This window comes from Phalacrocorax aristotelis, chromosome W (genome assembly GCF_949628215.1).
Source record: "Phalacrocorax aristotelis chromosome W, bGulAri2.1, whole genome shotgun sequence".
Lineage (NCBI taxonomy): Eukaryota > Metazoa > Chordata > Aves > Suliformes > Phalacrocoracidae > Phalacrocorax > Phalacrocorax aristotelis.
Window position 1 is genome coordinate 2,485,006 of NC_134310.1, and position 15,551 is coordinate 2,500,556.

At 45.3% G+C, this 15,551-nt stretch overlaps 1 protein-coding gene across 1 annotated transcript in view; it reads right to left on the reverse strand.

Annotated features, from left to right (window-relative positions):
* Window positions 1-15,551, reverse strand: part of DCC (DCC netrin 1 receptor) — a 608,612-nt gene that overhangs the window by 225,325 nt on the left and 367,736 nt on the right. Inside the window, exons 6-7 of the mRNA XM_075077076.1 lie at window positions 14,418-14,572; window positions 12,779-12,899 (exon numbers count right to left, since the gene is read on the reverse strand). Of these exons, the coding sequence (XP_074933177.1) occupies window positions 12,779-12,899; window positions 14,418-14,572 (276 nt within the window). The remainder of the gene's footprint in view (window positions 1-12,778; window positions 12,900-14,417; window positions 14,573-15,551) is intronic.

Below are 15,551 nucleotides of genomic sequence, written 5' to 3' on the forward strand. Positions count from 1 at the left end.
GAATGAAACATCACCCTAATTAAGCCATTAAATTCAGCAGGTTCCATCTGCCTTTACCCTGGTGTGACACATAATCTTTTGGCCCACGGTGATTACTTCCCATAAAAGAAAATGAAGTCTCACATCACCGGCACGGGGGACGCAGGGTCAGGCTCTCTGCACCCGACCCACGCAAACCACGCCGTTCATTGTCCTATTTCTTATACTAACTACAAACAGACACCCGTGCTCACCTGAGCCTCAGCCTCTTTACCCAATTCCTGGCTCTTTCCAGGGTTAACAGCTGTGACAGATGCTTCAAAATTCTTCTCCGTTCTTCCACGCCACTAGATCAGCAAAATTTTGCTCTATTCGACTGAAATCGCAGCCGTAGATGCTTTAAGTGACAGCAACTGTGAACAGCTGTTGCTACCTGAAGGACAGATACGAAGTTTTGGCAGGGAAAATCCTGCCAACTGTTTCTGTAATGAAATTGTTAACGTCTGAACCACTCAGAAATCCGACGTATGCTAAATTACAGACAACAGGGGAAAATCCCACCAAGAACCCCAAAGCAAAAACAAACAAAGAGGTAAACAAAGAATAGCTAAGCGTCCTTTAATCCCGGTTTAAAAAAAAGCTAAACATAAGGCTATTAAAAGCCTGAATTCCTTAGAAGCAGACCAAGGCATAGCTCTTACCCGTGGCTCTAGTCCTGCGAGGAGATGGACTCATTCCCAGGCAGCCGTTGTAAATCAGGAATACGGCCACCTAAGGTCAATGTGGGTAAGCCAAAATCTATACGTGTGGGACATTAATTTAATGCCCAGAAGAGCTGACGGTACAATAGCTTATCCAGCATGCTTCAGCCCCGAGACGCTCAGGTCTGGGACGGAGCAAAGGGTCCCTCTCTGTTCCTGAGGGCAGGAGGGTCACAATGGGGGGCTCCAGGTTGGCGTAGGAGCCCTCGGGGTGGCCCGGGTCAGGCAGCTGTACTCAAAATATAATATTGTGAATATCTTTAAAAGATTCTGCCCGCAGAGATGTCATGAGCGTGAGAGAAGCAGAAAGCGTACGGAAAAGCCAAGTACATGCCCTCCTCCCTCCCTGCTTTCCCAAAGGTGATGCTGCAGAAGGATGGAGAGGACACAAATACATGTATTTTTAGTTTGGGAACAAAGGAGAGAGAGGGAAATAATTCTTTTCCACAATTTCTCGTTACGAAATATTCTTTTTCATGTCGAACAAACTTCATTTGCTTCTATGTGCTTTAAAAACATTTAGAGCTATCACCTCCCCTCCACCTATTTTTTTTTTTTTAAGGTGATTTTTTTTAATTTAAGATAGATGAAATCTTGGAACTTCGGCAACGCCATTTCGGACCCTTGCCATGGGTTGTGCAAACCCGCGCTGTCGGGAGGCGGGGACCCTTTCATCCTCAAGCTGTCCCATGTATAAAGCAGTCCAAAATAGTTGCCTCCTCACCAAAGTAGAGAACAGGGGCTTTAGCAGGGCTTTAGGAGATTCAATGGAGAAACGCGTGCATTTCTTGAAACAAGTCTTCGCTCTAACATATCCTTCCGCAGCCAGGAGCCCCCCGAATATGAAATGAAACCAACTGGAAACACCTTTCACCCCAAAATCTGCAGCAGGACCAGGACACCTCTCGTGGGATTTTAGGTTCAAATCCCATTAGGTGAAAGGCAGGGTTGCCGTACACTTCATGCGACGGCTGCGGGTGCGATTCTGGGGAAAAAATAATTACCTTAAAGAATGTGCAGAAAGTAGATCCATGAGGAAGAGAAATCCTTAAAAGTGAATAAAGATATAGTGATGGAATTGAAAGAAGACAAATATTAAACAGGCTGAAGGGATATGTCTTATGAGAGAAGGTGGAGGGAGCTGGGGGGGTTTAGCCTGGAGAAGAGGGGGCTGAGGGGAGCCCTTCTCGCTCTCTGCAGCTGCCTGAGAGGGGCTGGAGTGAGGGGGGGGTTGGTCTCTGCTCCCAAGTCACCAGGGACAGGGCGAGAGGGAACGGCCTCAAGCTGCGTCAGGGGAGGTTTAGGTTGGAGATGAGGGGAAATGCCTTCCCTGCCAGAGCGGTCAGGCCCTGGCACAGGCTGCCCAGAGAGGTGGGGGAGTCACCGTCCCTGGGGGGGTTCAAAGGACGTGCAGCCGTGGCCCTTGGGGCCATGGTTTAGGAGGCCTGGGGGTGTTGGGTTGGGGGTTGGCCTTGATGATCCTAGAGGTCTTTTCCAACCTTAATCATTCTGTGATAATATCCCAAACACAAAAATTAAGTGTGTGCTGGCAAAGCGGTCGTCTGAAATGACCAGCGCTGTCCTGGCCAGAGACACGCGGCCAGCTTTGCGGTCGCAGCTCGACGAGGCCAGCGGGACTCTTTTCACCTAATCAAACCCTCGGACCTTTTCAAAATTAACTTCTCCCAGTGCAAGGAAAATTACAGTAGATGTGGAAATTGATCCTGATCTCCGCTCCGGCCGCACCAAGTTGTTGAGTTCTGCAAATCTGTAGCTGTGCTACTGCAGCTACAGCTGAAAGCAGCCACGTTGGAGGAAAACAGGACCATTAAATAATCATCTTTAAGAGGTCTCCGTACGAGGAATCCTCCGCCTAGCAGCCTGGCCGGGGCACAGCGCTGGCTCGCAGCACGGATAACGCCGTTCCAGCAAGGCAAATCCTGCTTTCTCCTGCCGGAGGGGCCAGCACGCTTAATTTTGACAGGATGAATTTCAGAGCACGTGCTCCAGGACAGTAAATGGTAACTTTTGATGGCTGCTCACCTTGGCCCTCTATTCCTTAGAGAATCAGGGTGTTTTCTGAACAAACAATGGCTCTCACTGCTTTCAAGCCACCCCTCCCCAAGCCCAATCTTCCACTCCCAGGGAATGGAGCAGCAAGGCGAGAACGTTGCTGAATATAAATAGGAGTAAAGCACATTATAATTACAAATCTGGCTATCCAATGTAGAGCTCTAAACCCTGAAATGATAGGCTGACACTGTCATCCCAACCCAGACACCAATTACAATTACATCTAAGCGAGGCCACTGAGTCAGACAGGGGAAGGGGGGGATGAAAGATGCACCATCTCAGGGATTCATCTCCTAAAATTCCAAGAAATTTCAGTCTGCAAATTATTAGCAAATCACTCGAGCTAAATAATTAATGTTTAAACAAGGGGCATGAATTTATTCCTTAAAGGGGGGGGGGGGGGGGGGAATGGGAGAGAAGGAAGAGATGGAGGAGAGGAAGGGGGGGGGAATATGAGAAGCCTGGTGGTGTTTTTTTCTGTCACTCAGACAAGATATTTGCATTCCTAGAAGAAATGTGCTTCCTTCCTCCCTTAGGAGCTTGCACTAAGGGTTTTTTGTGATTTTATTGGATTTTTTTATATCCCCCCCTTATTACTTTCTGATCCCAGAGATGTAAACAAACATGCAAACAGAAAAAGTCCTAACAGGTCTGAATCAACATCAGAACCAAAAGAAGGGGGGGTGGGGGGGGGGGAGGGAAAAAATTCATCCTCCTTGCCCCCAAGCCCATGCCCGGCAGTGTCAGAAGGCAGGAGCATGATTTCATCTTAACGAGAGACTGTCTGCTCATAAACTCCAAACCGAGCTTGCGCGGCAAAAATCAATTTGTGAGCTCATTACATAAATCCATATTAAACTATTTAGTCTATATTTAACACTATAACAAGGATAGTCAGGGTGAATTAAATGGATTTTATTCCAGGTGGCTAAGAGCCAAAGTTTGCCCTTCCTCTTTTAATTCTCTCCCAAGCCTCATCTTCTGCAACGCTGAAAAATTACTTGCGCACAGAGGAGAGGGCACACAAACACGTGTACACGGGGATGGCAAAGCTTACGATCTTTTATTGTTTGAGCTGAGGGAGCTAATGAAATCGATATAATAGCTAGCAGTTTCCTAAACAGGGCCACGTGCAAGTCTACACATTTGGGGGGTTATTTTCCCTAAATCTTTTCCCCCAGGGAGCAACGATAGAAAGCTACTATCACTGACAAATATGCCCGAAGATTAATTTGCTGTTTCCCCATAAACCAAACACATTCAGCTATTTCTTAGCCTTTCTTATCGTTGATCAAATGGCAGCTCGGCAAATAGGTTTCTGCTGGGAAGGTGACATGGTAGTGCACTACATATAAAAACCCATCAGCGCTCAGGACTGCAGACAATGCGTGTCCTGACCTTATTACTCCTGAACTCTGCAGTGTAACTTCATTTACGCTTCTGAAGGAGGCTGTTATGTTTAGGGGAAAATAAGGACCTGCAAAAGGGGAAAACAGACGACAAAGAGAGGAGTTAACTTAAAAATTAAGCTCCCTCTGGCTTGCAAAGTGGCAGGTGAAGCCAGGATTGAAACACCCAGCTATACACGGCCAAATGAACAAGGCTGGAGGGACACGAGCCCTACGGAGGTGAACAGCTCTCCAATAACCTAAATGCCCAGCCAGCGTCCAGCTGCAGGCTACATGAACACCTCGTGCCTTCTCACCACTTTCACGTAGACCACATGCACGGCGACTCTTCCCCTTTGTAAGTACGAAGTTCAATTACATCGCCGTATGGCTACACATAGAGGCACAGCGCTTCCTTCGAGCCCCAAGGAGCCCGATGTTCACAACCCAGGGAAGAAAACAAACCCACCGGCCTTGGGAGGGCAGAAAACCAAAAAACCCACAGACCTGATAAAATACGCACGCTAAGAGTTCCTATGCGAAGTAATTATATCCCGTTATCTGCACCAAACTCATATAGGACTAAAAAGGGCATTCCTTTCCATATTTATAACGCAATCATTTCAGTTCTGCTATTAAATTCAAATTAAATTCTACCAGATCTCAAAGTCTTAGAACTAATTGTGCAGTTATTCATTCTATCTTGTGATTATTCTGACATTACGTTGTAAAGTCAACATACAGTAAGTGATATTTTAATTAACGCCACTTAAACCCTAATTGCATTCCAGTTTCCCATGATTATTATTATTTATCCACATATATTCTTTATTAAAGACAAAAAATCATGGTAAGGCTGGATTTTTAACGGCATTATAGGAGATTAGTACCCGTCTCTGCCTTTTTTTCAAATGAACCTAAATCTATTTTAATACAGAATTGTGTTCCTGTTAGAGGGTAAACAACAGCTCTTTCTTCTCTTACATGCAATAGGTTTCACAGTATTTTCTGTGAAATTCTATCACGTCTTTACACAACCTTTGTGCTTGGATCGCTCTTTGTGTGTTTTGTTATTTTAAAGACCACACAAACGTGTTTGTAAATGATTCGGGAAGCACAAATGTTCTTAGGTGTCTAATTGACGCCTTAGATGACTAAGAAAACTTAAAAAAATGCCTTCTAAAATTCCAGTCTTCCAGCCCCGCGCTCCTCTGCTGTTGACCGCTGAAGGCACGAGAGCTCCCCAAATACTTTGGTTTCTCCTCGCTCACCGGAACTTCTCTCCCTGGTCGTCCAAACCCACACCCAAATCCCGAGAGCTCCCTGCCTGCCCCGGGCACCGGCGCGTTGGCCCGTCTCATCGAGGGTGCGTTAGCGGTGCCGAGAGAGGCGCGCAACCCGAAGCCAAGGCGAAAGCGGTGAAGTCTCCCGCGCCGCACAGCGGCCAGGCACCAGCAGCGTTCCACAGGGATGGGGAACGGCCGGGTCCAGCTGCTTCCTACCTCAGGCTCGTATATGCTACACACTCACCCCTCCTACTTACGACACGACCGCTAATCTTGGGCTGCGCTCTTCTCCCTCCTGTTGAAGCCGTCTATAAAAACTCTTCCTGTTCACCTTACCCAGGTCTTTCACATGCAGCGAGGCGGCTCCAGCAGAGCTGAGAAACCTCACCCCGGCATACTCGACATCGATGGGAGCAGGGACATCTCCTGGTCTCGCCGTACTCGCACACGACCCCCCGTCCCCAGACCAATTCTTGCCCAATTTCTCCCTTATTGGCCAAATGTTCAAAATTTTGCCGGCACTGCCATTTCACTCAGTCGGGGGAAAGCAGAGCGACTCCAGCACAGAAGCTCATCTACTGGGCTTTGCTGTAGGCTGTGGTGGTGTAGACACCCAGCTGCCAGGTTTTTAAACCATTATAGCTCTCCCAGGACAAAGCCTCCAATTTTTGTATGAGTCTTTTAAGACAAGATCAAGCCTCTCTAACCCCATCTTGCCAGATTCTTTTACAGTCCAAAGTTTCCAGCAATGTTCACGAGATCAATGGAAAGCAGAACCAGACACGATTTCATGAACCCAACTAATCCTTTCCTACACCCAGTAGCCGGATTAAAAATACCCCTAGCAGATGTTTACCTCAGTTGTTCTTAAAGACCTGCAGAGATGGAAGCTCCAAAGATCTTCCAAGATAATCCCTTGCAGTGCAGTCTTCTTGAGGTGCCTTCTAAGCACCTCCACTGTTTTTAGGATAGCCTTTAGATACCAACTTTACTTTTAACTAGAAAAATATCCCCCTAATTTTGCATTTTTTGCATACGTCTGTTATAAATCCCCAGTAAGGTGTCATAATATTATGGCAAAGACCACCATAAAAAGCATATACATAAAATTTATTTTTACTATTATCATGATTATTACTGCTTATGCGGTGCAATAAACGTGAACAGCTTACCAGCTGTGCATACCAAAATAAGGACATTAAATCTGTCATTTTGACACTAAAAATCCCGATGCTGTGGTTCAGGAGGTTGCTCTTGTCCCCATCCCTGGGCATCATGAGCTTTTACGCTTTTTGCAGCCAGCAGTTTCCCCTGAAGCACCTCTTTGGCCACCCCAGTGGCGGGGCTCCAGACAGGATGACGATACAGCACATGATATTGCTCCAGGGTCCGGAACCACCAGGCACAGCCGCGCCGCAGCCCCCCAACTGCCTGGAGCTGTCACCTCACCTCTGGGAAGAAATGATCGTGCCTGGGCTACATCGCACTTCATCCTTGGAGCTGCATCCCATGGAAGGTTACACCTCATATCCCTAACTATATTTACAATTTTACATGTTTTCTTTCATTCCGAAGCATCTTAAATACTCAGGGCTGTGTTGCAGCTCCGCAGAGGGCAGCTTCTATAGCATAAAACCATGGGTTGCGTGCCATAGGGTATGTCGGGAGAAACTCCCCCGCAGCTAGAAGCAGACGTGTTGAGGGTCTGCTCAGATGGTGCCGGAGAACCGTGTGCGACGAAGAGCCACACTGCCCGCCACCTCCCCGTCCCTCCTTGGGAACGGCACCCCAGAGCCACGCACAAGTTTTCTAGCCAAGAGCCACCCGCTCGGCGGTGCGAAGGGCAGGAGTGTGCCCCCAGGCTCTTTTATCGAGCAGAAGTCCACACGGTCAGTATAACTTGCCCCACAAGACTAAATAAGCCTTCAGAAAATAAACACACGTCCACATCCCAGTAGAATTATCATTCTGTGCATTAGATGGGGGGAAAAAAAACCCCATGTGTATATATATTCTACTCTGAAATTTATGAGCGGGATCTCAAAATAGTCTCTCACGTCTTTCTTCCGCTCTGTCTCTGCCTACACAATGCAAAGTTGCTCTGTGAAATTTGCCGTTTCTAATTCAGGGTATGAAGAGCAGGCTGAAGACACAGCACGTTCCGGCGCCCTCTGCGAAGGCAGGAGCAGGATTATTAGCGCAAAGATCCGCCCAGCCTCTTTTTAAAGTTTCCAACAAAGAGCATTCCTCATCGCTACTGGTCAACTGTTTTATGAATTGTTTAAAAAAAAAAAAAACAAAAAAACCACAAAACCCCCAAAACCATTTTTTCCCTGATATTCAAAATCATGGGGTTTATTTTAGATCAGTTTTAAGGCTAACTATAAGCACGATTAACATACACGGTTTGACTTCCCAACAGACTTCCGAGGACTAAAAATCTGAGCTTTTAATGCCAATATTAGCTCAGTTTCTTAGCATAGAGATGGATTTTATTTTGTGGTTGGTTTTTTAATAGTGAATTATAAATAATACAATACTATAATTATAAGTGAGTAATATAAGCAATAGAATAAGTAGCTACATATAACATTAAATAATCCTTATGCTAATAAAAGGAGGGGAAACGGTGCCTCACAATGTTTTTGTAATAGGAATTCAGGGAGAGAGCAAGGTTTTTGAAAATTATTTGAGTCAACCCCTGGTCCTTTAGCAAAGAAAAGTAATTCCCAGGTTTCCCAATCTAAGCCTTATTGCAAAGGCTTTGCGTTTCTGTGGAAAGATCTTGCGCAGGCAAAAATGTTACATCGGCAAGCTGCTAAGCTGAAAATCTGACATGAGAAGGAGCTATGCAACTTGTAAGTAGCAGGAATTAAAAAGGAAGAAGAAAAAGTACGTGTCAAAAATGACAAAGTGAACGGCACGGAAAGCTGAGCCCGAGCAGCGGGGCTCGGAGTTAAGCACCCGCTCGACGGGGACCGGGCCACCCACGAGCTTCAGCTCTCTGCATCCTTCCCTGTCTCCCTGCAACATCCACCTCTGGGCATCCTCAGACCCCTGGAGATCATCTGTGGCGGACGCGCAAAATCCTCTCCTCGAGTAACTCTGGCGCCGCGTCCCCTCCTTGCGCGGCAGCACCAACAGCCCCGGCACTGGCTGGTTACGCCGCGGAAGAGTTCGTGCTCTTTTTTGCTCTGTTTGCCAAGTTAGCTACCACTTGTAACACCAGGAGAACAGATTTACAGCACTTCTACCAGCCTCTGAGAGAGGGTGTCTTCCTAAGCTGAAGATTTTTCTAGCAAGGAATTTCTTGCAGGAACGGAGCTCATAATTATCCGACCGTACACCCAAGTTGATTATTTCAGGGCTGTCTTTATCTGCTCTTTCACCTGCTAGAAGGAAACAATCCCTCCACACATCTTGTGAATATCTGAAGGATGGATCCATGAAAAGCCACCGGCATGAAGCAAATAGCTGTCTGGGAGTTCTTTATGGGGAGGTTTTCCTCTGGGACACTCTCCTCATCTGAAGTTATGCGTGCCCATCACTCACCGCCACGCTCTCTATTAATTTTCTAGGTGTGAAAATAACAGGTTTTAGACAGTTATAAAAACAAGACCGCCAGTTGAGATCTCTTTAATCGGCTTTTTCTTGCTGAGAATTTGTTTTCCAGTACATGCAACCAGAAGTACATATCGTAGGCTTTATTCCTGGCACCTGCTCAATACGATCACACGTTCCCATAGACTCTATGAAGTCCATCGCCCTTTGGCAGAGGTAGGGAGGAGAAACAGAGGAAGCCAAGCAGCAGAGTGGCCTGAGAAACCCAGAACGTGTGTGTTGGAGATGAGAGAATTGAAATCCTTAAATCAGGCTCATTTATTTCATTGGTTTTTACAGAAATAAGCAGCATTTAAAGTTGCAGGGTTTTTTTTCTTATTATAAATTGGTGAGCAATCTCTTCCTAAGAGGGTAACATTACGGTTGTTAATGGGAAAGACAGGAAAAAGCAGTAAAACCAATCCCAAGCTCCTTTTCCCCACGTGTGCTGGAATCCACAAATGTGCGTTGATTTATTGACTAACGCGTGCACTGCAAACCATCCACCATCACTTATTGCACTCTAATTCACAACACGCCGTTACGTACAACGCCTCTCCCACCATCACCTCAGTTTAAAAGGACGGAAATTTCATATTTCTCAGGGAGTTTGTTGGCTCTTTGTAGTCTATGCAACACATATCGAAATAGTTTTCAGTATCCTGCAGCCACATCTGGAATACCAGGAGTGGAAGCTATTACCTGTGTGAGCTCACACAGCCCGTTTGGCTTTCGCTGCTCCTTTCGGTATTGTCTAATTCCAATTTACCATCGCAGCCTTTACAAGGGGTGTATTTGGCCTCAATCTGAGCTCTTTTTCACTTGCTTTAATGCCAACTTATGCGCTGCTACTTCAGTTAAAGGTGGTCAGCAGCGGACGTGAACCTACGCATCCGCGCAATGACGGGAGTCGGAGCAGACTGATTATACCCTTCTACCTGAATAAAACTTCCAAAATCCCCCTGCAGAACACACACAACATATTTAGCCCACTGGATGGTCCAAATTATTAGCAATAAATAAAAGTAAAAACTATCCGCATTCTTATGAATCACCAAAAAAAGTGACTATTTTACCATGATGTAAGAGGGGTAGAAATCACTGTTAGGGTAAAATAATTATTAGTTTAATAAAGGCTTTATTTGACCCTGGCTTTCAGGAAAAGGAATCTCAGCTAAGCCTTCAACGTGTCTCTGTTTATGCCGCTGCCACATTAAAGGCTCCAGAAAGGGATGACAGCTATTAATGAGTATATTGAAACTCCACTGGGCTCTCTCAAAAACACGCCAACAGCAAGCGCGGGCTCTGTGGGGTCGTCGCCGGCCCCAGGCAGGGGGGAGCCCCTGCCAGAGCCCCCCGGCCGGACCCCTGCCACGCGGCGGTGCCACGCAGAGCTCAAGCCAAGCTCCAAACACGTGCTGAGCGTGGCCCGACAAAATCAAAGCAGAGGGGGCTACGTTCCTCCCGCCACGGCCAGCCCCAGCACTTCATTTGTATTTATAGCTGGCTTCTCCACCATCTGTGCATGCCGGCCCTCCCTTCATCTCAGAGGAATTGGAGTGGCATTGTTTGAAGATCTGATTAAATAGCCAGAAAAAAGTAATCCATCACTTAAAAAGGGAAATGGAGACAGTTTACAATGGCGTCCTGTAGCTCTTTAGGATTTTCTTTTCATTTTCTTCTATTTGAATTTTAATCCAACGCCAAACATAATAAACACTAACACAGAGCGTAAAATTTACTGACAGCATTTCACTTGCAATGACTAGCTGGGAGCAGCAACGAGTTATCTGGTTTCCCCAAGGACGATCCTAGCACCGGATTAAGCCCCGCTACAGTAGGAGAACGACCTGTTTCCTGCGGATGTTCGCACGTGTAAATATAATCCAAGAGCACGAGCTCAATGTGAGATTCAGCTTAAAGCAGAAAGAAAACAGACAGAAACCAAAGGCGAAATAACTGCGCGTCTCCCCACAGTGACATCTGAAGTGGAGCAGGTTGTTTCTGAGTGGGGTGGTGATCCCAGCCAGCCTTCCTCGACACCACATAGACCTTTTTTTCTGCCAGTGAAATATGGTTTAAGTGCCTGCTCATTTTCATGCTCGTCCCTAAGGGAAGATAACCTCCCCGTCACCTCTGGTGACAGAGGGAAAGGCTCATCGGGCAAGATCCTGCACTGCACCAGGTGGAGGGCACGTAGGAAAGCGAGAACCCAAATAAATATCTGCCTCTTGATCCCGATACCCAACCACCAACCCCAGTTAGCCAACGAGCACTGCAGAGCAGGGCGAGGAGGGGGCCCAGCTGGAGGGTCACGCTAGCGGGAGGATAATAATAATAATAATAATAATGACTCTTTGGACACTGCATTTCTTCTCCACGTACCCCCCTCCCAGATCTCCCGCTAAGCTGCATAGTTTCATGGCTGCAAAGTATCTGTGGCACAAGCATCGAGGTAAGAGGGAGAGAGGAGCCAAGAGGTCCCTGACAATTCCCCAGTTGCTGCTGGAGTTGCTTTCAGGCAGCAGAGAGAAAACAAGAAGCTTATAAAGGAGATGCTGAATCACAGGGGAGAAGGAATAAGAGGGAGGTGAGCTTCAAAGGTGTGCAAAACCCACGTTCAGCCATTCATTTGGGACCAAGGCAGAAAACAGAGGAAGAAACCTGAGCCCTGTTCCCATTTTCATTTGCCTTAAGTATTTGCAACAAAAGCGAGGACTGTGGATGGCCATACTTCTTTCCCTGTTTCCAAAAGGGCAGATTTTCGGCAAAGCTTTAAAACTTCACGCTGATGCTGCGTGGAAACTTTTCAAAGGATTTCCCAAAGAAATCCTATGGGACGAGCTATCAGGCTGGTTAACCGAGTGTTTGTGGGCTCCCAAGATTCTGCTCTTCCCAGTCCAAATCTACAAAGAAATGCTTCAGCGTGTTCTCTTGTCCTCAGCTTACTGGCATAATCCCTGAGAAGTAGCAAGTGTAACCCGCAGCCCAGTGCAGGTCGTTAATCATTTACAACCCAGAAACTCTGAAAGGCTTTTATCCGTGTTTTACATATCATCAAGCTTAAGATGAAGACATCTTTCTGTTACTTAAAAACCCATAAAGCAGTAAACACACTGCTCTACGCTGCAGTCCATAAAACCAAACACCTATTAGTTTCAGAGCAACAACAACCACAAAATTTCATCCTTCCAGCACGTGGCCAAAAACCTTCTGATCTCAACGGTTGGCTGCCCTTGATATCCCACCGCCAAGCGGTTCTTTTTCTTCCCTCTCTTTTTCTTCTCTTCCCTTTCCCCAGGCCAAATGTTCTACAATGGCTTAATGCAGAACTACATACAACATAATTCTCTGTTGCTTATGGACTACTTTATCCCATCACCTCACCCATTTGTGATCACCTTCCCATATTTCAGCAGGATAAAGCCCACCAACAGATAGGAAGACGTTGCCGTTGGCTTTTCGTGCAGGTTTAGCTGGCCTCCAGAGTCATTTCTAGGACAAGGCCAGCATTTGTAATTGCCCCAGTGAACAAAACGCCTCAAAGTATCTGATAGCCTGGACAGGCTTTTAACTACAGCCAGCCAGCTGGATAAGTAAGAGGGAGTAAAGAATAGTATCTGCTCATTTGGGATTTTTATGTTAATAGCATTAATTACATCTACAATTCTGCATGTCCTTTGCATCTTACCAGGCTCTGGGATGATTAGCTGTGCACTGGCCTGTGCGTTTCCAGCTTCATTTTCAGCTACACACTGATAAAAACCTTCATCTGACTTTACCAAGCCCAGAATCCGTAAGTTGCTGCCACCCTAGAGAGAGAGCAAAAGAGAAGGAAAGGAAGTGGAGAGAATTAATTAGAAAAACATCATCCAAAGTGAATATGGATTATAAAACCTTTCCAGAACAGCTATTCTGTGAAACATGGTACTGAGTGTAATCTCAACTCCAGCTCACATAGCCCTGGCCCTTAGAGGGCTGTAACCATAAGCCCTTTCCTCAGGAATCTCTTGACACCTTGTGGTCTTTGCATGTTGTTTGATGGGTGAATTCACTCTCCCGCACGCGGTCCATCCAACACCCTGCTCGAGACTTAAGCTCCAAATTATAGCCGTCGCTGGAGTAGTGCTCTAAATTTTGCCTCGGCCCTTTGCTGCAGGGAAGATTTAAAAGAACTTTCAACTTCTGCATCTTTGAACAAACACTGCTCTGAAGGTCAAACCCTCCTTACGGCTCGAGGCCTGGAGATCCTCAAGAAAAGGTCACTCGACACTTACTTCATTTGAAACAGATTTAACTTTTAACTTCTGTTAGCACAAGCAGAAACCAATTACGTTGGGTAAAAAGTCTCAAGTGAGGGGTATGCTCTGGCTGAAACGAGTCTTCCATTAACTGTTAAGTGAAATAATTTGCTAACACCACCGCCACCACACAACCACAACACAGCAATAGAGCCGTCCTTTCCTTGGGCAGCTTCTGGCTGCTTTCTCATGGGCGATGCGGTGTAAAAAAAGATTGACTTTGCTATTGTGTATGGTAGAATAAGTCTAAACTGGATCAAAACCACATTAGAAAGAATTTTATTTTAACGGGTAATTAAAAGACACGATGATAATTCATATGATTTGTTACAAGGTGAAAAATTTGAGCTGAAGCAAGCCTCGTCTCTGACCAAGCCACACCTCGCGGCCTCTGGACATCTTCACAGCGGCTGAAGCTTTCAGGGGTGTTCCCCAATGTCTCAGCTCACTTACAAGGGACACGCCGCTTTCAGGAGAGGCCAGCTAAGTCAACCCTTTTCGAAAAAACAGCATAAATTCTCAGCCCACATAACAGCGACATTTAAACTCAAGGAGGTTGGAGTCCTGGACGGGGATGTTACTTTGGGTACGGCGCACAACAATTCTCTTTAAGTTATAATTATATGTCAAATGACCCTTCCCATTTTTAAACCCCCGTGTCAGAGTACCACTTCCTTGGAGAAAAGATCTATTATTTTTATTCACCAAGGGCAACAGTGAATCAGGGAAGTCATTAACACGTGGTAAACAATATTATTACTAGCAGCTGGGAGCATGGCCTGACACTGCCACTTCTCCACGAGGAGCCCAGATTCAGCTCTCACTAAAATTGAGAGACAACATCAATGTACTTGACCTAACGCACGTCAACGCAATGTGCCTTATTTATATTACGAGGCAGCAGAAAATTTGTTTTTCCTTAGGAAGACCGCTATGCTCATGAAGGCAACAACTAGATCAAATATTAGAATATATTTCACAAGTTAGTTAAAAAAAAAAAAATCTAATACACAAAAGCCAGATAATTACCACTATCTGAAAATAGTCGCTGGGAATGACCACTTCTCCATTCTTGATCCACTCCACCGTAGGAACAGGCTTCCCAGACACGGCACATTCAAACTCAACATCCATGCTCTCGTAGGCATAAAGGTTTGAAGGACGAATTAAAAACCATGGTGGAACTGCAAAAAAGATGGGGGGGGGGGGGGGGGGGATGAAAGTGGCAATGAGTGGATATAATTAAGGCTTAGCAAGTAAATAATTTCAATAAGCCTGAAGAATACTAAACATAAATAGAAAACTTATCTGTAATTCGAATTATCCTCTTTTACTTTAAGCCTATTAAAATGAAATACTAAGGGAATCATTTATTCTAGAAAATACACTTTAACAGTTGACATTAACATTTTTTTTGCCAAAAGAAAGAAGTAAAACCTCAATTTAAAAGACATGCAAGACTTACATGTAACAAAAAAAAATATATATATATATGAAATTCTCAGTAAGTGAGTAGAAGGATAATAAAATCTCACCCATTTCAAAGGATCAGATAAAAATTGCATATATAATAAGGTCCTACAAGCCAACATATGGATGGGCACCTACAGGTACAAGACAAGCCCACTGACAAATGACACAAAATTAGAAGTACTTAGAGCAGAGACATTCTCATATAACCAAGAAGGACTTCAGGCTGGGTTTATGGAAAACGAGGAGATAATCAATAACCAGGAAATGTGTCCCTAGTGATTGGAGGAAGAAAAAGGTTGAATTATCTTTGCTCAAAATGAATTCTTATTCAGCTGGCAATTATCTGTTGCCTTGTATTACTATAATGTATTCAGGTTTTCCGTATGCTATATGATACGCTAATTTAATTTAATTTCATCATTATTGTAATACTAGGATGATGGAAATTAGCAATTTGAGGAAAACTGTTAATAACATCGTATTTCTAATGAGCCCCCCCCCGGCCCCCGCACCGTGCCGAAAAACACACACAAGAACTCAGCAGCCCACGTACATTTTGTCAGGTTTTGTAGGTCTCCATTTTGAACGCCCATAGTTGCCAAGAAGCCAGAATAGATTAATTTTCTAAGCATCAGCCACGACTTATCATTTCAGACAGAAAATCCAATTGTATTTCTTGAGCCATCGTTC